At 37.2% G+C, this 26,297-nt stretch overlaps 1 protein-coding gene across 6 annotated transcripts; it reads left to right on the top strand.

Annotated features, from left to right (window-relative positions):
- Window positions 1-1,537: 1,537 nt before the first annotated feature.
- LOC143892674 (uncharacterized) lies at window positions 1,538-25,237 on the top strand. 6 transcript variants are annotated; one of them, XM_077397455.1, is made up of 11 exons: window positions 1,604-1,743; window positions 5,864-6,137; window positions 9,801-9,867; window positions 9,983-10,387; window positions 11,240-11,580; window positions 12,474-12,655; window positions 21,820-22,034; window positions 22,192-22,253; window positions 23,742-23,852; window positions 23,980-24,072; window positions 24,817-25,237. In XM_077397455.1, the coding sequence occupies exons 2-11, from the start codon at window positions 6,126-6,128 to the stop codon at window positions 24,916-24,918; spliced, it is 1,590 nt and encodes a 529-aa protein (XP_077253570.1). In that variant the 5' UTR covers window positions 1,604-1,743; window positions 5,864-6,125; the 3' UTR covers window positions 24,919-25,237. The 6 variants fall into 6 exon arrangements, 5 of the variants coding, with proteins under 5 accessions (XP_077253568.1, XP_077253567.1, XP_077253571.1 ...); XM_077397454.1 differs by having other exon boundaries at window positions 9,974-10,387; XM_077397453.1 differs by lacking the exon at window positions 5,864-6,137 and having other exon boundaries at window positions 1,538-1,743.
- Window positions 25,238-26,297: the final 1,060 nt, after the last annotated feature.

The raw sequence follows: 26,297 nt of genomic DNA, 5'->3' as shown, positions 1-26,297 counted from the left end.
ACTAAGTCTCAAGTATAACATAGTTAGGTGTGGAGGAATTTCAGATAGGGACTTCCCTTTAGTAATAGGCATCTCCTCCACGGGGTAAGGTTAGGTGTTGTGTTGTGAAGGAATCACTGTTACATTGAGATTGAGGAGTTCATAGGCCTAGGTAATTATAGGCAAATTAGATACCTAAGGCTGGAAGTGATAGAAGAACATGAATTTTGGAACAGGAGATAGAAGGTCGGTGCATTGTAGCCTTGTAGGTGAGATTGGGGCAAATTGGTCATGCGATCTGGTACCATTACCAAATGGGACATAGAAAATTACAAGCAACTAGCTTTACAGCATTAAGCTAAAAGTTAAAGGGAGTTATGGAACCTTGGAGTTGGGGCGCCGCAATGTATGATTCACAGCACAGGGCTAACTCTAACATGCCTTCCGCTCTTTATATTCTTACCTCAACACATAAGCTTTTGGCAAAAAATTCAAAGTAAAATCTAAAAGATTCATCCTATCGTGCATTAATAATATAAACCCAAAAAACTATCAAAATTGAAAACATTATTAGTGCAACCGCAGTCACGCATAGCTATCTAATCGAATGCACAAGTTAAGCAACAATCACAGATGCAAAACTAGACGAGTAGAAAATAAATAAAAAATGTTTAAACATGATATGGATATCTAAACCAAGTACTGAATGGCCCTGTTCAATAAATGTCCATTGCTAGATACGTAACCAATATGCCAAAAGCTCTAGAGCTGATGGAATGCGTTAGGCTAAGCCCTTTAAACATGTCTCATGCCAGGCTAAGTCCCACCCAATCTCATACCTAGGCAAGCCCTGCTTAGGATTTTAACATTCCACCATGCTTCCACATCCGCCGCCCTCAACGGCCCATTATGTGTTGGCCCACTCCGTGATAACTTCATTGTAGCGGCTTTTACTTTAGCTTTTTTACCGGGTAGTCCACTCCACAGGCTGCCCCTTCTGTGACTCAAATATGAGACGTGGGGGCTGCTATGATACCAAATGTTAGGAACCCAACCAACACGCCAAAAGCTCCACATCTGATAATATGTGTTAGGCTAAGCCCTTCAAACCTGTCTCATAGCAGTTGGGTCCCACCTAGCCCCATACCTAGGTAGATGTAGGGGTGTGCATTATTCGGGTATAACCGAAATAATCAAAAATTTTGAACCGAAATTGTAATTTCGGTTCGGTTGTTTTGCAATTCGGTTTCGGTTTCGGTTTTGGTTTTATATCCAGCTAAATTTCGGTTTTCGGTTTCAGTTAATGTCCAAAAAAAAATCGGTTAACCTGAAAAACCAAACTTTTGTATGTGTAAAATATATTCCGGTTTTCGGTTTCGATTTTATACATTGGTTTTCCAAACCGAATTAGTAATTAGTAACAACACATTATTAATTTTTTTGATTGGCAACAACACATTCATTAGCTGTAAAATGGTATTTTTACCCCCTTTTTAAACTTGTGACAGCCACTTGCCACACACACACACACGCTTGAGTTGAGTAAAGCCCTAGTGGGCTGTCCTCAGTAGAAAAAGGTGGTAATCGAAATTCCATTCGACTCTTATCGACTTGGAGTAAAAGTTACAGAACCGCGTTAGGGTTTTGGTCCTTTGGAGAAGAGACTTCTTCGAGATGTTCGAGAGTTGTTCGACTCCGCTGGCCCGTCACCGACTCACCGCCTCACCGGCCACGGCGGCCGTCGTCCGCTGTTACCGACCACCGGTAATCTTCAGATTCCTATTTCCTTCTATTTTTTTTTCTTTCTTTTTTTGATTGATTTCATCTATGCTTGTATACTTTGTGTGAGGTCTGAGGATTGAGGAATGAGGATTCCTCTTCCTCCACCTAGGTATGTGATGCAGTGCCAACATGGCAGCCATGTCATGCCTAGGTGGTTTTGGTGGAGTTCCAAGGTGCAGTCCCTCATTAATGTTGCTGGCCCGTTTTGAACCTGATTTTTGAGCTTCTAAATGGAAGAATTATGGAAAGTGGTAAACTACAAAGTTGTAGGTCTCTTTGAGATCTTTCCAACAAGTATTTGTGCTTGAAAATTGGACAAGAGGGCAGAAAGTTATGGCAGTTTTTGTGGAATGTGTCCGTGGGTTCCCAAAACACTCAAAGTTAGTGAGTTCCAATGCAATTAATGTTATGTTAGTCCCTAAGCTAGCTAGTGGAGGATCTTGAACGAATTTTCTTTGGTTTTCTTTTATTTAAAGAGTTAGAAACCATCTTTAGAGGGGATTTTGGATGTTGATTAACTTATGTAATTGATGGAATATCAATTGGGTTGAGCTTTGCTCCCATTTTCTTCTTCTTTTCTTGTTGTGTTCTTGAGTTGTAATTTTCTTCTTCTTCCCTCTTAAGCAACCGCATTAGTATGGGACTAGGTGGGACCCAGATGCTATGAGACAGGTTTAAAGGGCTTAGCCTAACACGTAGTATCAGAGCTTTTGGCGTGTTGGTTGGGTTCCTAACATTTGGTATCAGAGCAGCCCCCACTTCTCATATTTGAGTCACAGAAGGGGCAGCCTGTGGAGTGGACTACCCGGTAAAAAGCTAGAGTGAAAACCGCTACAACGAAGTTACCACAGAGTGGGCCAACACAGAGTGGGCCGCCGAGGACAGCGGATGCAAAAGCATGGTGGAATGTTAAAATCCTAAGCAGGGCCTACCTAGGTATAAGATTGCGTGGGGCTCAGCCTGGCATGGGACATGTTTAAAGGACTTAGCCTAACGCATTCCATCAGCTCTAGAGCTTTTGGCATGTTGGTTACATATCTAGCAATGGACATTTATTGAACTGGGCCATTCAGTACTTGGTTTAGAGATCCATATCATGTTTAAACATTTTTTATTTATTCAGTACTTGTCTAGTTTTGCATTTGTGTAGTTGGATGGTAAACATTGCTGCTTAACTTGTGTATTCGATTAGATAGCTATGCGTGATTGGGTTCCACTAATAATGTTTTCAATTTTGATAAAGTTTTTTTGGGTTTATATCATTAATGCATGATAGGATTTCAATTATTTTTTTAGATTTTACTTCGAATTTTTTGCCAAAAGCTTTTGTGTTGAGGTATGAATATGAAGAGTGGCAGGCATATTTGTGTTAGCCTTGTGCTGTGAATCATACATTGCGGCCCCCCAAGTCCAAGGTTCCATAACTCCCTTTAACTTTTAGCTTAATGGTGTAAAGCTAGTTGCTTGTAATTTCCTATGTTCCATTTGGTAATGGTACCAGATCCCATGACCAATTTGCCCCCATGTCCCAATCTCACCTACAATACACTGACCTTCTATCTCCTGTTCACTGCACAAACAAAAGATTCAAGGGATGGACTGATCTCCTACCTCAGTTTCCAAAATTCGTGTTCTTCTATCGCTTCCAGCCCTAGGTATCTAATTTGCCTCTAATTACCTAGGCCTATGAACTCCTCAATCTCAATGTAACAGAGATTCCTTCATAACACTACACCTAACCTTACCCCGTTTCTCTTGAAAGAAAATTGCTAACATACTCCCCTTTCCACAGCTAACTTGGCCCCGTGGAGGAGATACCTATTACTAAAGGGAAGTCATCACACCACACTTTCTACCTGAACGTAGATCACCATTATGGAGGAAAGCTAATCCGTATCTGAAATTCCTCCACACCTAACTATGTTATACTTGAGACTTAATAAGAAAAGATTGTCATACTCATAAATACTTCAATGCTTCCCCTATCTTGATGATGCATATCAATCATCCATTTCCATGCACTTAACCTCTTGATGCCTTTCTTTGACCGCATCTCTAGTAAAAAAATCTGCTATTCGGTCTCTTTGTTTTGTCTTCATTCATTGAAGGCTCACTCTTTTTATCGTAAAAGTTATGAGTTAAAGCATCTTCATAGGAAATTGAACCCTGTTTCAACTTTCTTTGTTAACTGCATTGTAGCAGAGGCTTTTGATCTTTCCAGGCAAATTTTTTTTTTTGCTCTTCTAGTTTACTAATTTACCACAAGAAATAATGGGTTGGTAAGAGCTGTCAGTTTTTTATGGCAAGAAATTCCAATCCAACCTGTTTGTTCATCCAGAATTCCTGATGCCTAAAAAGATATAGGGAAATGATATTCCCCCCTCCCCCCTCCCCCCTCCCCCCTCCCCCCTCTCCTTTAACGCTTTCTGTAAGAATGGTTCTCTGCTTGAGGATAAATTCACCCCTTTAACGTTTTAATTTGCCTTTAAGACTTAACGAATAACGTAAGAGAGGAGGGGGGGGGGGGGGGTATCATTCCCCAAGATATATTACAAGAACTTGTATTATTATTTCTGTTAGGACTGGACTTGATGTATGCCGATTTAAACTGCAACTAGATGCACTCTTTAAGTGTTTGCATAAATTTATGTGCAACATTTCTTTCATAGCCTCCATGGTCCGGTAATAGCAATTTATATATGTCCCCATACATGGTGGCATTCCCAGCTCGAGAGTCCTGTATTTTTTTTTTGAAGAATTACAGCTCTCGAGTCTGTAAACATCATTTGGTTTACCTAATAGGGAGATTATTCTAGTTACTTCAAAGCCACCACCTTTTAGATACAAGCCGTCACCATTTCATTTGTGAAACCCTATCCCCTAGAAGCATTTCAATTTCTATTGGTCCATATTGTCTAATTTGTCACAAAGATGATTATTTTTTTTCTTTTCTTTTTTGAAATGATTCTTTTTTTTTGAAAGATGATTCTTTACATTGTAAATGGAACACTCAATCTTCAATTGTTGTTGGATCATCCACATACAGAGTGAAAGTGCAACTTTGGCTTGAGAAGTAACATAATAGAACCGGATTAATGTTATGCACCGGGTGAAAATTGTACCTTCTTCCTCAAATTCTTAATTGCTTGAAGATATGCATCTGCAAATTGGCACTTCGGGCTAAGGAAAACCCTTGCTAAAGTTGTTAATAAAGCAAAGGACAACTTCTTTTTTTTAACTCGGACTGGCACCTTAAATTAAAAAAAGTACAAAAGGGGGATATACCACCTTAACTCTGAATTCAAAAATGACTCCCAACCTCAAGTTCTTCCTCACATTTTTTAAAAAACTGCCTTTTTTTGTTTTCATTTTCCACATTTAAAGCAAGGGACAGGTCTATTAATTGAAATTATATTATAAAAACATACGGCAAGATTATTGGGAAATGATACTTAAAACCTTTTGGTGCTCTTTGTGGATTCAATTTTCTCAATATTTAAGTCCTTTCATTATCGAGACTCTACATTAATACATCACATACTAATATTGTATACACTTTTTGTGAATGATTGTGTATTAGGCAGTAACCAAAGGAAGAAGAAATATAGAAAATGAAGGAAAGAAGAGAGAATAGAATTGTGAGGTGTTATGTACTAAAAATGTCATGGGTCGAAATGCCTCTACAGTCTACACTATAAACATATTCCAACACTCCCTCTCAAGTTGGAGAATTTATCCTAGCTCGGTACATATAGTATCCACACGCCTTCGACTCAATGACTGTAAACGAACCTGCTAACTGATCCTCTGACTTCACAAATGGAGTTGATATGTCTCCAGTCATAACCTTCTCTTGCACGATATAACAGTCCAGTTCAACATGCTTCGTATGTTTATGAAATATTGGATTGGAGGCTATATGCATAACAACTTGATCGTCACATAATAGAAGCATAGGTAACTTCACTTGAAATCCCAACTCATGCTTTTTTTAACAGTAAAAAAAAGGTAAACTCACTCGTAGTATGAGTCATAGCTCGATACTCTGCGTTTGCACTTGAACTAGCCACCACACTTTGTTTCTTATTCCTCATGTCACCAGGTTGCGACTGACAAAGGTGCAATGGCTAGTAGTAGATCTTCAATTGTAAGGCGAGCCTGCTGAATCAGCATCAATATAACCAGTGACTTGTAAATGCCCATTAACCTTGCACAGCAAACCACGTATGGGAGCTCTCTTTAGATACCTCATGACTGGCACTACAACTTCTCAATGAGGAGCTTTTGATGACTCCACAATCTAGCTAACAACTCACTGCAAAAGAGATACCCAATCTGATGAACTTGTTTTGAGCTCAATAATCATGTCTCCTCTGGTAAATCTAACCCACAATTCCTCTGTAACAAATTAATCCTGTAGTTAGACCTTGCAACTTCATTGCCAAGAAAATATCAATTTTTTTCTCAACTCTTTGGTGTTGAACTTATTCTAGTGAAATATCTTCAACTTCTGAATTCCTATACATCAATGCCCGTAATGACAATGTTATCAACATATACCAGTAGAATAATCTTCCCGGTCTTTGAGTCATAACAAAGATAGAATAATCAGCATGGCATAGCTGTAATTTTAAATTTTCATTGAAACCGATGTGGAATGACCAAATTTTTTTCATTTTCACCTCCACTGAAACACATACGAAACAGACTCACAGTGAAACAAATCCATAAGTATATTAATGGTATCCAGTATAGTATGTGCTACATAATTATATTTATAAGAATTGCATGTGAAATATAATGTCTTTATTATTTATAAATATTTATATGAAATTAAATGTGAAACGTTGTATGCACTAAATTATTAGAAATGCGTTGTCGTGCATGTCACTAGGTGGTCGATGTTGTTAAATCATTATGAATGATTTTTTTTTCATATGCGATGATCATTATGAATGAATTTTTTCTTATGCGATGATTTTTTAATGTATTTGTGCTTATTCTAGCACTTCCTGAAATTTCATCTTAAATATCCATCATTTGCATATGTTTTCATACATTTTCGTAATTTTGTAGGATTTTCAATGAAATTTCCATTTGAAACCGACATGTTTTCATTTTCAACATTACTGAAATGCATACTGAAACCAAAACTTGAAACCTTAGGCACCACTTCGTGCCAAATTCGAACACAACATCACTAAATTTACCAAACTAGGTATGTGGAGACTGCATAAGGCTATATAGGGCTTCTTCAACCGACATACACTCCCCCCGAGCAACAAACCCCATAGTTTTCTCTATATACACTTCTTCTTGGAAACTACCATGCAAGGAGGCTTTCTTTACATTTAGTTGATAAAGGAGCCAACTAAGGTTGGCGTCAGGAGAAATAACAACCCGCGTGGAAGCAATCTTAGCCGCTGGAGATAAAGTCTTGACATAGTCAATACTATAACCCATAGTGAACCCTTTGGCAAACATGTGTGCCTTCAACCTTTTCATAGAACCATCCAGATTAAACTCGGCAGTATAGATCCACTGACACCCAACAACTGACTTCCCACAAGGAAGAGGAATAAGATCTCAAGTATCATTGCTACGGAGGGCCTGTATCTCAACATCCATTGCTGTCCTCCACTCAGGATTCGATAGATCTTCCTGCACAGATTTAGGAATTGACAAATAAGACAGTGCTAAAGTAAAACAACAAAGAGAAGATGACAAAGAGGCATAGGAAACGACCCTATAAATAGAATGAAGTAGTGTACTTTAAATTATATGTACATTTAGCCCTTGGTTGGGTAATAGAAACATCAAGATCATAGTGAGGAGGAACCAAAAGAGAAGATGAAGATGGCAAAGAACTTAATTAAACAAGATCTGCAGGCTTTGAAGTTGATGGTGGTAATGGTACTTCACAGGATGGAGGTTGATGCCTATGAGGATGTGCTTATGTGACGGATGGCTTCGAGACCGTAGACACTATAGTCAAATGCGGAGACTCAGCAACAGGCATAAGAAGATTGACCCACAACAATGTGAACTCCAGACTCAGACATAGATGCACTCTGGAGTCTAGAAAAGACATCTGATAAAGGTGAAAGTTCAGGACTACTGAGAATATTAGCCCAGACAGGTTCATTCTTCGATTTCAAACCAGATAGGAATCAGGCCTGCCCCAATTAAATTATGCCGATTAAATTATCTTGCCGGCGTTGCATCATTGATAAATCTGATGTAATGAGTTGATATATATTCACAAATATCATCATTGCCGAATAATATTCTTCCAGGTTCCGCTCACCCACTGTAGAATGTAGAATAAAATTTTGTTGAGAAAACTGATTTGTTCGGGTAATGTTGGTGGGCCCAAAATACATATTCATGACAATTTCCCAAACTTGTTTAGTAGTATCTAGAGAAATAAGACTACCATTAATTTTTGACTCCATACTATTCCACACTCGTGATTAATTTGAGCATCTTCTTGAATCCACAGAGAAATTGGACATATGAGACAGCTTTTTCCTCTTTAAGGTACTTCAAGTTTCCTTGCTACCAAAGGAAAGCCGCCACAGACTTGGCCTACTGACAATAGTTCAGACTTGGCCTACTGAATACAGTTCCAATCATTAAGCTTAATGGGAGTAACCTGAATATTGACATAGTTTTAGGGAAATAACATCCCAGATCTTGGATCACTTTTATTATCCATCTACACTACACTCAAGCACCAATATGCAGCTATGATCCTACCACACACAAAATAGGTAACTCAGGCACACCAACAACCACCTACCATGCATTATTGATGCAGCCGTACGAATCAGCGCCCAATCCACACAAGGCCGCACAACAGTCCATATAGGACAGAAATGGATCTACCCAAATATACAAAAAATGTTGAAGATAGAACACAATCTGATATTTATATACTAAAAAATGTTGAAGAAGGAAAAAAAGGAAGGAAAGAAGAGAGACTAGAATTATGAGGTGAGAGAATAATCAACCTCACTCACAATGTGATATATTTATATACTAAAAATGTGATGGACAGAAATGCCCCTATACGATAAATATATTCCAACACTTTTCTAAATATCTGATGATCGATTTGCTCCCCCATAAATAGTTGTGTTGGATGTAATCTCTTACTGTTCTTTTTTAATTGTGAGGTGAGAGAATAATCAACCTGAAGACTATCATGGGTCAGGTATAACAGCTGAAGAAGGAAAGAACCTCATAAGGAAGCTTGAGAGAGACCAGATGCAAATGACACCAAGAAACTGAAGTACATTCAATAGACTTTTCAAAAAAAAGAATAATCAACCTCACTCACAATGTGATATATTTCTATACTAAAAATGTGATGGACAGAAATGTCCCTATACGATAAATATATTCCAACACTTTTCTCAATATCTTATGATCGATTTGCTCCCCCATTGTGAGGTGAGAGAATAATCAACCTGGAGATTATCATGGCAGGTATAATAGCTGAGAAACGAAAGAACTTAAGGAAGCTTGAGAGATACCAGATGCAAATGACACCAAGAAACTGAAGTACATTCAATAGACTTTTCAAAAAAGAAGAAGAAGAGGAATAATCAACCTCACTCACATTGTGATATATTTATATACTAAAAAAGTGATGGACAGAAATGCCCCTATACGATAAATATATTCCAACACTTTTCTCAATATCTGATGATCGATTTGCTCCCCCATATTTTTAGGACCGAAATGCCCCTATACGATAAATATATTCCAACACTTCTCTCAATATCTGATGATCGATTTGCTTCCCCATAAATAGTTGTGTTGGATGTGATCTCTTACTATTCTACTGAATTGATTTCAATTTGTATAAACACTTCCAGAATGTGTTCCTTTGAGAAAGCTCCAAGTTTGTAACTTTTTTGCTATGTTTGTTATTCCAATAAATTCTCTAAATTTGACATATCAAAAAAAAAAATCTCTAAATTTGTACTTTCCTTTACTGGGGTTGTAATTACCATTCTTTTGGTGGTGTCCAGCTAAGTTTATCATTGGGATTGTTTGAACGACAGAGCGGTCAGCTAAAGCGTCTGAGTAATGCTAAAGGTAAATCTTTCTCAGTCGGTCGTGAATTGTTAGGAATGGATATAACTATGGCTGTTTTGTAGACCTAATTTATGTACTATTCTTTATCTGGTGGTTCACATGTTAGGTTTTACAGTAGTAGGCAAATCAAGCCAGTTCATACGTGTGGCACCCAAGGCAAAGAGAGAACTTCCGAAGAGGCAATTAACTCTCTTCGCTATATCTGAAGATCAATCACCATGTGATGAGCTCAATTCAGTTGCTTCGGAGCAAGAAAAGCCGTATCATATTGCTGAAGAAGCCTCTCCTGAAAGCAATTCATATCTCCACATAGAGAGACCAGAAGGAAAACCAGGTCTCATCTCATTTTATGGTATTCCATATGGAAAGCAAGATGACATCCTTGTATCTAGCCCAGGCAAGGATCAGTCAAACCTTCTCTGGTTTATTGGCCCAGCAGTCCTGGTGGCCTCTTTGGTTTTCCCATCACTTTACTTGCGGAGAATACTTTCCACTGTATTTGAGGACTCTCTTTTAACAGGTAGGTTCTGATGCTTCTCTGTATATGAAAATTGATTCCTCTGCAACTGTTGTGATTGAATTTTTGTCATGAACTGATCGCATCTTTAGGCTCTATACTAAGTAGTCAGTACACTAATTAGTAATCACTGAGTAATTTTATATTATTCTCTCATATAGTAGAACATATAGTAGAAGATTGCGATCTCACTCATGGATGTAGGGTTTTGCACAGAACCATGTAAATCATTTGTTCTCTTTATGTGCTTACTATTTTTTGTTCCTTTGCGCTTTATTGGATCAGTTTCGGCCTACTGATTTACTATGATACATGTTTGCCCCATGCAAAAGTACAAGTGGGGCCTTATTGATTCAAATACATTCATTTTAGGCTCATTTATGGATGGGTCATACTGCAAGCAACCCTTGCACCGATGATTATAACTGTTTGATTTTTGGTTTTTAAAATGGAAAAGTGCATGCATGTGTGTGTGTGTTTATTTTTATGTTATATAGACCCTTCATATGTGTTTTCTTTCTTTCTCCAACTCATGGGCATTAACCTCTTATGACTTTTGAGTTTTCCCTTTTCTTTTATGTAACTCGGATCTCCTTCTAATGGGTGCCCCACTTTCACGTATTGACACTCCTTACTGACCCAGCACGCCTCATGTTTATCTCTCTCTCTCTCTCTCTCTCTCTCTCTCTCTCATGTAGACATGCAAACATATTACTGCTACTGAAGCTCTATCACTTGCGTTGTTTAAATTTTAACCCAAATTAGTTTATTACACTTAATATTTCTCTTTATGGTCGTTGAGGTTTTGCGTCAGGATTATTGCTTATTGAAGCACACTGTGTTCTTCCTGTGCAGATTTTCTCATATTGTTTTTCACAGAAGCTCTCTTCTATGGTGGGGTTGGGGTCTTTGTTTTGCTAATAGATCATTTACAAAGACCTCTTAAGCTGGTAGCTCCTAAGAATAACACTCCATTAAGAACCGGGATTGCACACCGCATCTCTTCTGTGGCTACCTTGGTACTAAGTCTGATAATACCTCTGGTGACAATGGGATTGGTTTGGCCGTGGACTGGGCCTGCAGCTTCGGCAACTCTTGCCCCATATTTGGTCGGGCTTGTCGTTCAATTTGCATTCGAGCAGTATGCGAGATACCGAAAGTCACCCGCCTGGCCTGTCATTCCCGTTATCTTTCAGGTAAAACTTTACAACTATGTTCAGTTCTATGTAATGACTTGCAGGTGGGACCATGGTTTTAAATTTCAGCCGAAATTTCGAGAAATTGATTTTTTGTTAAAAAAATATATAAATATTCCGAAATTTAGGTCGAAATTTGGTAAGTAATTAAATAACATTTTTTTTATTATTACCAGTTTTCGGCCAAGGCCGAAATGGATGCCGAAACCGAAATTTACAACCATGGTTGGGACATCCTGGATGGTGGTCCAGTTCATGTTGACGCCGTGTGGGTAGGCCTAGTCACAGGGCTTCTTGTAGTATTTGCTCGCAGTATCCTAAGCAAGAGCTTCACATAGTATCATCTCCCTTAGAATGTGTGTAAAGGAGTGTCACCCAATTGGGCTTTGCTCGATCCAACACCGATATACATGTATGCATCCTAGTTCTATTAATCACCAATTGCTTTGGCTTGTTGGCTCGAACACATGGTCTTACTAAGCTCACTAGATGGTCAAGTGAAGTAAACATTATTTTCCTTTTTACCATTAAAAAAGCATTATTTTCCTTTCATGGATTCAACCATAGGCTATTAGAGTTTGGCTTCTTTGATTTGGCCTTTTCACTTTGGGTTTGGCTGGTGTCCTTGCCTAGGATTGTATATTTACTATGTTTTCCCACTTTATTTATAAAAAATGAAGCCCTTTATTTTATGTTTCTTTGTGCCATACATAGGTTGGAAATTGCCCTTTTCTATTATCTAGATGAACAGAAAAAAAAAACTTTTACGCAGGTTAGAATTACTGAATTTGTTTCCATTGCTAGTTAGAAGATTGGTATTGACATCCTTGTTCTATCTTTTCTGGTATTTTAATGTCATTGTAAAAGAGAAGACCTTTTGTTGAATTTGACAGGTTTATAGATTGCATCAGCTAAATAGAGCAGCCCAGTTGGTGACGGCACTATCCTTCTCAGTGAGGGGAGCTGAGACAACATCACAGACCTTGGCGATAAACACTTCTCTCGGAACTCTATTGAATGTACTTCAGTTTCTTGGTGTCATTTGCATCTGGTCTCTCTCAAGCTTCCTTATGAGGTTCTTTCCTTCCTCAGCTGTTATACCTGACCCATGATAGTCTTCAAAGGTCTGAAAACTACCACCTTTCACATAGTAATCAAATTCAACTCTCTGAAACTCCTGTGTCTTTACATCTTGTTTCAGATGGGATTAATCAGGAAATTCTTATACATGCTTGTGGTTATGTGTTCGAATGTTATTGGAGTGAAACCAATTGCCAAGTGAAGATGAAGATGACTCGTATACTCTTTGTAATACAAATTGAACACTTGCTTAAAGAAAAAGAAAAAAAGAAGAAAAATTGATTTTGTTACTCAATACTGTTTTGGATTTTTGTTTCCTAATCGGAAAACACTAAAAATGCAGATGTTGGTCTGTTGGATTCTCCATTTTCTCCATTATGATTATAAACCTGTTTTTGTGTAGGAACTCTGAAAGACAAAAATGACAGCCAGGTTACTTTGTAGATGCATATGTATGGTGTTAATGTCAAGGGATTTTTGGAGAAGACCACCTCAGGTTTGAGGTATTTTGAAAATGGGGTTTTCAAGAGGCGTAGAAATTGTTAGAAAACTAAAGTTTAGGCTTACTTGAAAAAGTTAGAAGTTTAGGTTTGAGATGTGATGATGACAATCCTGTTGCAGCGAAAAAGAGAGGCTTATGTTTTTCTTCTTGAGTTGAGTAACTAAGGCCCTGTTTGGATTGCAAGAATTAAAATAAAATTCTGTCGGAAAGGCAATAGTTAGGAAATTTAGAAGGAGGTTTCTTTTGGGGAAAGATTTGAGTGGCAAATTTATCGAGAGCTAAATTAAAAACAAGGAGTAAATTTAGATGTTAGGATCCTTCTTAATATACACTTTTTTTTGGTCTAATTTGTCCCACCATAAATATTGCTTCAATATTTAAGTAGAAGTTTTTAGATTAAGAAGATTTTTACCTCACATGAGATTGGCAATTAAGACCCCTTTTAGGGCTATAGAGTATAGATTGAGATTAATTTAGAAGGTTTTACATGAGATTGGCATTTTGTAACCTGGAATGGATATCCCCGTCCTATCTAGACCTTATGGATAGTGGATACTCAGCCCAAGAAGCTTTCTATACCCTTAACATATCCAAAAGCTGCTGTCAACAGTCCTTGATCTTCATCAGTCAAGGGGGAAATATAGAGCTTCCATGGGCTCCCCAAAGATCTTATTCCAGGTCTCTTGGAAGCCAGGAGGACCTAGGATCGATGCATAGAAGTCTGGAATTTAACAACCACAACACCAATGGCTGGCGGATTGATCCAAAGCATAATATCAGAGATTGGAAATGCTTAAAATGTTTCTATTTTAACTTTGGTCTGAGGGATATCTGTAGAAAATGCCTGGAACCAAAGTTTAGTTTAAGAATTGATCTCGGAAGAAAGATAGATTTGGGCAAGATGTGGGTCCCAAAGATGCCTCATAATCTTACCCCTGAGCCCTCTAGTGGTGCAACCCAGCAATTTCTGTACCCATTGAGGTAGTTAATGACAGAAAACAAGCCCTGAAAAGCTGTCTGATAGGCACCTTGAGAGACCGAGCCCTTGTGGAGCAAATTTGGTGCTGGGCAAAAAGATAATGGGGTTTGCCACAACTGAGCAAGCCTTTCTGTTTAAGCCCACTCTCAATGCTATTCACTTTTGAATCTCAACACCAAGCTACCACCATTCTTCGAAAAGGGGGTGATGCTTTGGGAGGATATCTTGCCTCCCTTCAGCCTTGGTCTCCATTCTTAAATACTGGTGCAAGGATCGTGGGGCTGAGATTTTCCAATATCCCGCTTCACGCCTGGTCCCTCTCAATAGTAGATTTGTTGGGCCAACACTTTGGACAGGTCCTGGAATCTCAATTATCGGGTAGCCACGATCATTGCATGGAATTTGCTTCTGTGAAAGTATAAACTCCTCTATGGAACTGCTTGCCTTCCTTTATTAATATCCTTGTAGATTCTAAGATTTATCCCATTGGAATCAGGCTGGTGGAGGAGCCTTTGAAGCTCTTTAAGGAGTCAGGGCCCCCAGCTGATGCCCCTCTGGTGGCCTCGGAGGCAATAACCCCTGAGGACTTATCCCCAGCCGTGGAATCGCCGATGAATGGATCCTCCTCTCCAGTAGAGCTCGAGGGTACTTTGGTCATTTCCAATGAACAGCAGCCGTTGGCCCTACCTACCCCCGATTTTGAAATTTCTGAAACCTCGGGATTGGTGACTAATCCAAAAACCTTGCATTTTTCAGTCCCATCATCGGAAATGACTGAGATCAGAACAAAAGAAAAGACAGGTCAGATGGCCTCTAAAGCTAACTAGAGTATTTTTATGGGGAAAGGGATAAGAAAAGATATTTCTGACGGTAGTCCTCATCTGGTGGCAGTAGTAAAAGCTGTCAAAATAAAAAACTGCTACTTTAGAAAGAACAAGAAAAAGAAGTCAAAAATTTCGAATGACCAGGCAATTGTGACTAGTTCTGACCTCCCAAAAGTTGGCCCTCATAATAAGGGGAAGGGAGTAGTAACCGAGAAAAAAATATATTTCAGCCACGAAAGGAGGGTTATCTCTCTTTAAAAGAAACCTTTTGGGTTTTCATAAGAAAGAGGGCATAAAAAACAACTCCTTGGCTGCGAAGTTTAGCACCCTTTTGAAAGATTTTGATAAACCTTTCAGGCCCCTTACTTCTTCAATGCCGTCTTCTTCTTTGTCCCTAGGAATGTGGGAGGCGACTTCCTTCAAGGTAGACAATTTACAGTTCCTTCAGGAGTTAGAATACAATGAACAGCTAGCATCGGAAGTATGCCCGACTCCTAAAGAAGTCTCGAGGAAAATTGTGAAGCAACAATGGAAACAATTTAAACAGGATGCTATGAAAAGGGAGCGTTTTCTCCTCATGTCGGGTAAGTCTAATCCTTAGGAAGTTTTTGTTCAGATTTATAAAATGGAATTTTTTCAGAAGGCTCTAGCAGACGAGCGAAAAGCCCGTCGTCAGCGATGGAAGGAGATTAGGGCAGCATAAATTGCTCGACTGGAAAAATTGTTAGACAACTCAAAAGGAACTCTGAGGAATCTAGGTAAATATGGAAATCCGAAAACGTTTACGCACGGATGAAGAATTGTAGGAGGCAACCCCCCCCCCCCCCCCCCCCTTAGAATCTCAGGAGTTGAAGGAGGCAGTCGTTCCTGATGAGGAGATGGATGAACTTCTAGCTATTGGAGATGTCTTTGGAATTGATTATGAGGAAGATTTGGATGCTACGAAAAAGTTATTTTATACTATGGCAATTACATCTCTGCAGGAAAGCAGAGATGTGGAGAGGAGTAGGCGGTAAAAAGGGCCGAGGGTATCAACCCTGTATGATCGCTTTCCGGCCCGAAGCGAGATAAGAATGTAAGGGAAGATATGGAGGATAAAACAGTAGTAATGAAAACATAATGGAAAGGAATTTTCAGGAAAGTTGAGGCTGGTAAAGCCATTGTCCTTCCTTTCAATGAGTAGTTTTGGTTTTGGCATTGCCAAGTGGTTTTTAGAGGCTTTCTTTGGAATTTCAAAATGATTCTGGTACTCTTGATAAAGATGGTAGAGGTGTTCACCAAAGTCTCTTACAATGCAAATAGTGAATGGATACTGGCTGACCTAATCCTGAAGCACACATCTCGGTAGCCTTGGCTTGAGAGACTTAGTCTTTCGCCTTATCTTTGTTCAAGATACTTTTCTTGTTAATTTGCATTCGAAGGAATTTTGTTTGTCCCCTGAGAATCGTTTGATCAGGATGGTTTGTTGGTTATTATATCAAAAGGGAAAGGTGTGGAAGGACACAGAGGTCTCCCAATTTTCTTAGGGTGGTCCAGTTGAGGGAAGAAGGGATGAAGGGATTGCTTTTGTAATATTTTGTAGGGGTATGCCAAGCTAGTAATGTTTCGTACACCTGCTTTTTCTTTTCTTCTAACCTATATAACGCAGGTAGGGACCCCTGGTCCCGAATGCTAGTTTAATATTAATGAAATTGTCATCTTTCAAAAAAAGTATTGTTCCAAAGACAAGAACAGATGTAAAATCACATTATGTATAAGTGGTTTGATTTTGTAAGCTGTTTGTGACTTCATGAAATTGGGGAAAAACATGGCTCAAATAAGTCTGGCAACAAAAAAAGATCGGTCCCAATCAAAGGATTCTAACTTTTCAAAAAAAGATCGGTCCCAATCAAAGGATTCTAACTTTTCTGTGTCAAATCTGGAATTTTACAAATTTGAAAAGCTAAAAATTATATATATCCCCTAATTAAAGTACATTATCATATAAAAATGAAAAAATGATAAAAAAATAAGACTTAGAAAGGGAAAATAAAAGCAAAAGACTCAAAAGTCAAAAGTCACAATCAGAATGAAGCTTGACCTCATACAAAATGAATAAAAAAATAAAAAATATAGACAATAATTCCCATGCATAAGCTTGCTTATCCAAAACAACAAAGCAAACACGGGAAAATAAAATAATTCTAGTTATTTTGGTTAATAAGCATGATAGCAAATCCTACTATTTGTGCCACATTTCTGGAAAATGAAGAATTTAGTGGGAACAACTATCTAGGGTTTCTTGCAATAACCTTGATTAAATTGCTTGATTATTGCAAAAAAGCAAAGACAGTACAATCGTGGAACAACAAAGCATTAGTATAAAAAAGAAATGGTTTGACTTTGTTAAAATGACAACAATTTAAAAAAAAAATCTTCAAACCTATGAAATCTGAGAGAAATAGACACAATTTCTTGAATTCAATCTTATTACAGTTTTTGAAGATAAAAAAAAGACAAATAAATGAATCAAATCCTAACAGAGGAATGAAAAAAGTGAGAAAATCCTAAAGAATATGATTTCGGTAATGAAGACATGAAAAGACAATTTTTTTTGCAAATTTAAGAAAGACTCATCCAACAACTCTTTAGATTGTTCAGTTATAAGAGAAGCTACAGTAATAGCCAATTATAGAAAAACATAAGCAAATAAAAATAGAGACTTACTACATATGATTTTTCGAAAGAAATACCCGCTAATGTTAACTTGAGAAGGAAGAGACAAGGAATCCATAACCCTCCCAGGAGAGCTAGATTTTGATATGAGCACCGTATCGTATGTTAAACTCTTTTCGTTGGGCGTTTTCATTCTGGATGCACTATCTCTATATAATGAATTTTTTAATGGTCCTGCAAAAGAATCGCATTCAGTAAAATCACGTCCGATAGTCAATTTTTCTAGTTTTTACGTGTAGAATGGCATTTGGCAGTGCCAAAAAATGGATTCTGGACTTTCTGTGGTATATATAAATCAAATCAATTAAATGTTGGTCTATCTATGGCACATTAGGCCAAATAATTATGAAAAAACTACAAAGTCCCTCGAAATATCAAATGGCTGTTTTGAGCATCTCTACCCAAAGAATCCAACCAGGAGTCATACAAATCAAAGCCCAACATAAAACACCAATTATATTTAAACATTATAGATCTATTCAGTTTAAACATAAGATGTCTATTGTATTCAAACATAAGGTATGCTCAGGATTTGTTAGATAAATGTATTAAAAATAGTTTTTGACAAAATCATAATTCAAAATGATTTGGAGCAACTGGTTTAATATAAGTTAAAATCTGGGACTACTTTAAAAGGCAAAATTTGGGTAGGTTTAGAACCGAAATTGTGTAGTTTTACAAGTTACAAATTTGGCAAAAATCAAGCAAAAACCAAGCAAAAATTTGTGTTGATATCAAGCTCAAAATAGAGCAAAAGCTAACACAAAGTCTGTGACGAAATAAAGATAAAAACAGAAGTCGAAATTAATCGAGCTCAAGCACGAAATTTGGGCAGAAACCTAGCTAAATAAATTCAAGACCTTATCTAGACAGAAATGAATAAAAAATTTTAAGCAAAAACCAGGCACGATATCTGGGTAGAAACAAGCTAAATATTGAGGACGTTCATGTAATTTTTCACCTCATATATTTCTGATTTTTTATTGAAATGTAGGTTGTGAGCGTCTATCTTCAGATCGAAAGAATACCCAAATTCTTCAAGAGATAGACAGAGAGAGAGGTAAACCCTAGTCCTTACGTTGGAAATTGATTTCACGAAATCAGATCGATGAATAGAATCTAGAAACCGTAGAAATCCAAAAGAGAAAGAAGTAATTTGAGAAATCCTAGAAATACAAAAGAGAAAGAAGTAATTTGAGAGAGGGATCAATACCATAAAGTAATTTGAGGTCTTCTGAATTATGGAGAGAGAGAGAGAGAGAGAGAGAGAGAGAGAGAGAGAGAGAGAACAAATCGAAGAGTTTAAGAGCGAAATAAGGCATTCCCATAAGCCATGATTATATGAATGAATACTAAACGAGCTTTTCTTCGGGATTTTTAAGCCGATAATCCAAATAATCTTTCCATAGAATAGTTTTTGGGGTCTAGTAGGGTTTTAATTCTTCTTGAAAACGTAATTTCTTTTTTTGGAAAAAAAAATCCATGAAAAAAGGGTTAGTAAAAAACTAATAAAGTTTTTTCCCTCTATGCAAACAGTCCCGGGGCTGTTTGGATAGAGGGGAAATTTTCTTTAGTTTTTAACTAACTCTTGGGCTGTTTGGATAGAGGGAAAATTTTATTTAGTTTTTTATTAACTCTTTTTCATGGGTTTTTTTTAAAAATTACGTTTTTTCAAGAAGAATTGAAACCCTACTAGGCCCCAAAAACTATTCTATGAAACGCTTATTTGGATTTTCTGCTTTAAAACCCCGAAAAAAAGAAGCCCGTTCGGTATTCATTCACATAATAATGGCTTATGGGAATACCTTCTTCAGAAGACCTTACATTACTTTCTGGTATTATCCCTCTCTCAAGTTACTTCTTTCTCTTTTGGATTTCTAAGGTTTCTTAAATTACTTCTTTCTCTTTTGGATTTCTAGATTCTATTCATTGATCTGATTTCGTGAAATCGACTCCCAATGTATGGACTAGGGTTTACCTCTCTCTCTCGCTAGGAGAATTTAGGTATTCTTTCGATCTAAAGATAATGCTCACGATCTACATTTCAATAATAAATCAGAAATATATGAGGTGGAAAATTACATGAACTTCCTCAACATTTTGCTTGTTTCAACCCAGATATCGTGCTTGTTTTTTTGCTTAAAATTTTAGCTTCATTTCTGTCTAGATTAGGTATTGAACTTGCCCAGAATTTAGCTAGGTTTCTGCCCAAATTTCGTGTCTGAGCTCAATTAATTTCAAGCTCTGTTTTTTATCTTTATTTCGTCGCAGATTATGCGTTAGCTTTTGCCCTGTTTTGAACTTGATATCAACACAAATTTTGCGATAGGTGCTGGCTTGCTCCCTAGTTTTTCGATTGATTTTTGCCCAATTTGTAACTTGTAAAACTACCCATTTCGGTTGTAAACCCTTACCCAGATTTTGCCGTTTAAATTTGTCCTAGATTTCAGCTTGTATTAAACCAGTTGCTCCAAATCATTTTGAATTATGATTTTGGCAAAAAACTATTTTTAATACATTTATCTAACAAACCCTGTGCACACCTTATGTTTAAATTAAATAGATGTATAATGTTTAAATATAATTGACGTCTTATGATTTGTATGACTCTCCTTGTTGGATTCTTTGGGTAGAGATGCTCGAAACGACCATTTGATATTCATAGGGACTTTGTAGTTTTTTCATAATTCTTTGGCCTAATGTGCCATAGATGGACCAACATTTGATTGATTTGATTTATATATATCACAGAAAAAAATCCAGAATTCATTTTTTGGCACTACCAAATGTCATTTTACACATAAAAACTAGAAAATTGATTATTGGACGTGATTTTACCGAACACGATTCTTTTGAAGAAGCACTAAAAAAATTTATTATGTAGTGATGGTGCATGTAGAACGAAATTGCCCAACAAAAGAGTTTAACATACTATACGGTGCTCATATCAGAATCTTGCTCTCCGGGAAGGGTTATGGATTCATTGTCTCTTCCTTCCCAAGTTAATGTTGGCGGGTATTTCTTTCGAAAAACTATCTATATTATGTTTTCTATTTTTATTTGCTCATATTTTCCTGTAATTGGCTATTACTGTAGCTTCTCTTATAACTGAACAATCTAAAGAGCTATTGGATGGGTCTCTCTTGAATTTGCAAAAAAAAAAAAAAAGTCTTTTCATGTCTTCATTACCGAAATCATATTCTTTATTATTCTCGCTTTTTTCATTCATCTGTTAGGATTTGATTCATCTGTTTGTCTTTTTTGGATCTTCAAGAACTGTAAGGCTGAATTCAAGAAATCATGTATGTTTCTCTCCGATTTCATAGGTTTGAAGATTTATTTTTTTAAAATTGTTATCATTTTAACAAAGCCAAACCATTTCTTTTTTATACTAATGCTTTGTTGTTCCACGACTGTACTGTCTTTGTTTTTTTGCAATAATCAAGCAGTTTAATCAAGGCTATTGGAAGAAACCCTAGATAGATGTTCCCACTAAATTCTTCATTTTTCAGAAATGTCGCACAAAAAGTTGGATTTGTTATCATGCTTATTAACTAAATTAACTAGATTTATTTTATTTTTCCGTGTCTGCTTTGTTGTTTTGATAAGCAAGCTTATGCATGGGAATTATTGTCTATATTTTTTATTTTTTTATTCCTTTTGTATGAGGTCAAGCTTCATTCTGATTGTGACTTTTGAATTTTGAGTCTTTTGCTTTTATTTTCCCTTTCTAAGTCTTATTTTTTTCTCATTTTTTCCTTTTTATATAATAATGTACTTTAATTAGGGGATATATATAATTTTTAGCTTTTCAAATTTGTAAAATTCCAGATTTGACACAGAAAAGTTAGAATCCTTTGATTGGGACCAATCTTTCTTTTGTTGCCGGACTTATTTGAGCCATTTTTTCCCCAATTTCATGAAGTTATAGACAGTCCTACAAAATCAAACCACTTTGCGACTCTTCCCGTACAGAATGTGATTTTACATCTGTTCTTGTCTTTGGAACAGTACTTGAATATGGGAATGTAGAAACCCTTCTTGTCTTTGGAATAGTACCTGAATATGGTAATGTAGTTTAATTTTTGCTTCCTGAACTGTGATTTTCATATGGTTTCATTTTTGCTATAACCATGCAGTTTAATTGCTGAAAATATCAGAAACCCTAGATGGGTTCACCCCCAAAGCATGAAGTTACAGAGGAATTTTGCAAAAAGCAGTCCTTTTTCAACAAAATCATGTTTGAGTATTAGAAATGAAGGGTTTAGAAGAGAGAGACACTCTGTAGGTGATGGAGATGGTGTAGTCATTGTTGACCATGGATCCAGGCGGAAAGAATCCAATCTTATGCTTAGTAAGTTTAATTTTCTACATTCATGAAATCCTTCTTCTCTGCATTATTTAAGGCTCTATATGAGGCTTGAAGTTACTTGGGTTGTTGTGGTTGTTTGGTTCATGGATCAGAAGTATTGTGTGTAGAGCTGCAAACTATAACTTTTTTGGAATTGCAGATGAGTTTGTAGCGATGTTCAGAGAAAAAACAAAATACCCAATCGTGGAAGCTGCTCATATGGTGACATTTTCTTTCCGAGCTACCTCTAAGTTTGCTTTATGTGGGACAGTAAACTGTAATAATGGATTAGTTTGAGACATAAGGAGATTTTCCTTGTTTGTAGAATGAGATTGTATCCATTTCCACTCGAAGGATAAAAAACATATGTTAAAATCTTTTGAAAGTTTGAAGGCATCAAAGACACAAATTAGAACTTAAGAAAACCCTGTCAGTATATATCTATGTCCTGCCAATTAATGGTTATCTAGGGGAATATGATATTTTCTAGTTCATATTTTGTTAGATTTTTGCCTAATTGAATGCAAATCTGTGGCAAAAGTGGTCCATCTACCCTGTTTTTTTCAATACTTTGGGATTTGAATTCTTTTATGGTCAATTATTGGGCAGTGATAGGCAAGATTGACTTCTTTGCTTCTTTATTGAAGATCTGGTGTATGAGAAGCAAGTGTATCTCAGGGCTGGACTTCCTGCCGTCCTGAGGCTAATTGATCTCATTTGGTTAGACATTTCTTCCCCATGCTGAGAAGCAAGACTGTTGCCTTCCCATTCTTTAAGGAATTCTGTCTTTTTGGTTCGTTTGCAGTAGAGACGGGTGTGAGAAAATATTTCATGACACAACATAACTAGGAATTTAGGATGCCTGGTGACTTTGTTGAATAATTTGCTTGATGTTGAAGTTCATGACAGCTTTTGACTCAGCGTAGTACTATAGTAGCATAATCATCTACTAGTGTCGTGGTCCTGTATCTTGACCTCATTCTCTCCTCCCACCAATTGCTTGCTGCTGTTATGGTTTTATAAATAGCACCTTTTTCTTAATAAATAGCACCTTAAATGCAAAAAATGTTGCTTTTGTTATTTTTTAAGCTAAAATTTCTAACTTTCACTATTTAGTTCATAGATGAAATCATTGAAATATTTGATTTAAAATTGGGAAAACTGTTTCTGCGCTCAAGCGCAGATAGCTTATCTGCACTGCCCCTTTAAAAATCATGTGGGCCCACATGGGTTGGATGATCGAAGCATTCATTTGAAAGGCCCTTACATAGGCTCTCTCTCTCTCTCTCTCTCTCTCTCTATATATATATATATATATATATATATATATATATATAGAGAGAGAGAGAGAGAGAGAGAGAGAGAGAGAGAGAGTTTGCTGATTTGCTCTGTCCTCAATGCCTAAAAACTTGTCAGGTCAATCATGAACTCGCCCAAGCAACTCGATTTGCCTTAGGCAAGTTCTTGAATTAGTTCAAGTTTATAAAAACTGCTTGTATTTGTTTGCACTCACCCAAGTCAACTCGATTTGCCTTGGGCTAGTTCTTGTAGATCAAGTTTATAAACACTGCTTGTATTTGTTTGCTTGCGTATGACGCACAAACTTGGTATTTGTGCATTCTGATATTGACTGTTCCTTTGTGATTTAAACATGTTTTTGTCCTTTGGTATATTGGAAACCTAAATTGTGTTTTTTCTCAATCTAATTAGGAGTTGGCAAAACCATCAATCAAAGATGCATTTGATTCGTGCGTGCAACAAGGGGCAGATCGGGTTATAATCAGTCCATTTTTTTTATTCCCTGGAAGACATTGGCACCAGGTGAACATGATATGTTTAAATGCAAAAACTTCGAGAGAGTGGAATCTGGTTTTGATTGATGGCCATAATAGATAGAAGCAAAGCAAGGAAATTTATTAGAATCCTATCTCTAATTTATTTGCTTCAGGATATCCCATCTTTAGTAGCTGAAGCTGCAAAGGACCATCCAGGTGTTTCCTATCTCGTAACAGCACCTCTTGGTCTCCATGATCTAATGGTGGTAAGGATGTTTTTGTTCTTTCTGTCCATGCATTTGTATGCAGTCATGAACTTCATATGAAAACTATGTAAAAACTTATAAACATGCATACATGCACATGCCTGTCACAATGGGCATTTTTTATCGATACTTTCTTTTTCTTTTTCCTCTCAGTTAGTTGTTCTTAATTTTTCTAATATTTGAGCATTTCCTTTATTTTTAATTTCCTACATATCTTTTGATTCCAGTTTAGAATTGAGACTTTTCTATTCTCTAAATCTAGGTATTAGATAAATCCATAACATACTCATGGATCTGGCTTTGGTGCACATGACTCTATATTTTTTCTGGTTACCCTCATTTCTAGGTAATGCTGGTCCAATTTTCTTCTTTCTATTCTGGAATTAACAATATAGGTTGTTGGATTAAGGGATGCCAATCATGGTGCAACTAGATGACAAGGATTCATGCCTTCTATCTATAACCAAATGATCCTAGCCCTCCACCACCCCTCTCTGAGCTTATCCTTTCAAAGTCTACCCCACTAGCTATAGCCCACAATCCCCTAGCCCTTGGTCCCACCTTGGCCGAATCCTGGTTCTTTGGCGGAGCCATGGGTGCATGAATGCATACTGAATTGCTCCTTTTATTGGTTAATTGCTTCAATATTGAAACCATCTCTGGCATTTGAACTCCTCCTTTGTTAAGATCTCATATGTTTAGATGCCTTTTTGATGATGAAAATATAAAAACTGGGTCTTGCAGGATGTGATGAATGACAGAATCAAGTACTGCTTGAGCCATGTAGCTGGTGATTCAGAAGAATGCACAGTTTGTTCTGGAACGGGTAAGTGCCGCCTACGCTGACTAAATAGCGTGTACTGATGGAAATATATACGGAAAATATACAAGAAAATAAAATTAAAATGCCAACAAATCAATGCAGAATTCTGAGGCATGTTCTCAATCTTTGATTCATATGCATTGTCTTTACAGACAGTGTAAGCTCTGTGTTACATTTTACAGAACTCTCTAGCTGGGCCCAACCTTTGATCCAAGTGGGTCCCTCCTTGTTTCACATGGTCAGCCCACCTGTAACCATGGTTTGAAATTTCAGTTTGAACGGTGAAAATCTTATAATTTTGGCCGGAATTTTTATCGGTTTCGGTTTTACCGAAATTTAAAACCATGCCTGTAACTGGCCGTAGCTAAGATCTGGGCAGAAGTGTTCCGATCGGAATGTTAAGCCCACCATATGAACAGTCTAGACCTGGCTATTTGTGAAACGAGTCTAAGAACTTCACTATTAGTAAAGGGAATTAGTATTGACACCAATAGCTATTGGCATTTGTACCGTGGTAGGACAAACTGACATGCTTACTTTAAGGGTCTCCATACCTGCTTGCTTAATAAAAATGAGGAAATTATATGATTCGTATGGAGGTGCTTGCGCATCAAAGCCTAAGTTTTTCTTAGAGCAACTCGAAGCAGATGGGCTTACAAGTTACAAGGGAAGACTTACCTATAATGAAGGAAATGATACTCTTTAGCTGGTAGAGCTGATCCACAATCTTGAGATTTATTTGAAAAAACAACGAACAATCCACAACGGCAGGAGAGCACTTCATGGTACAGTCAAGTGAGATTTCCAGTGCCTATCTGAACAGTAGGCTGGCTCAAAACCAAGCAAATGATGCCCTTAGAATCTCACGGCATGACACTTTGATTATAGAAGGCGATTCAATAAACATTATAGCTTGGGCTAGTAGTAAGGCACTGGGACTGTAGGACATAGCAACTATAATTTCTGAAGGTTTGCAAACGATGCTGCTGATTGGCTTGCAACGGAGGGATGTGGCTGTATCACTAATGATCCAGAACCGTTAGTGAGATCTGAATTTGATAGGGATATCAATGTCTTGGTAGTGGCTGTATCAGTTGCTGTATTGGATCTAGTGGGATGCCTTGTCCCCTATATGTACTTGGACTGTTTACGTTAATAAGTTTCTGTCATCTCTGAAAAAAAAAAATTGGTAGGTTTAATCACTCAAAATCAAGAGTTTAGATTCTCTGCCATACTGGGTGACAACCCAAGCAAAAGAGGGTGATTCCTTCTCTGTGTATCAGGAAGATTAGCTTCCAAAGTAAGGCTTGGGGCCCTACTGCACTATTAACAGAGGAGTTTGAACCCCCTTCCATTGTATATTTGGATGTAACTATTCCAATGAACGGTTGCAAACCCATAT

Source organism: Tasmannia lanceolata, unplaced genomic scaffold, assembly GCF_043159265.1.
Source record: "Tasmannia lanceolata isolate RefF3 unplaced genomic scaffold, GAP_Taslan_0.1 ptg000015l, whole genome shotgun sequence".
NCBI lineage: Eukaryota > Viridiplantae > Streptophyta > Magnoliopsida > Canellales > Winteraceae > Tasmannia > Tasmannia lanceolata.
This window is presented reverse-complemented; position numbering and strand designations above follow the sequence as displayed.

What these genes read in the sequence shown, in the direction of transcription:
- LOC143892674 (XM_077397452.1), top strand. Translation starts at nt 1,654, where the DNA reads ATGTTCGAGAGTTGTTCGACTCCGCTGGCCCGTCACCGACTCACCGCC. An exon ending in GCGTCTGAGTAATGCTAAAG is followed by an intron (nt 9,868 to 9,973) that starts GTAAATCTTTCT and finishes TTCACATGTTAG; the next exon opens with GTTTTACAGTAGTAGGCAAA. An exon ending in CTCTCAAGCTTCCTTATGAG is followed by an intron (nt 12,656 to 21,819) that starts GTTCTTTCCTTC and finishes ATAACCATGCAG; the next exon opens with TTTAATTGCTGAAAATATCA.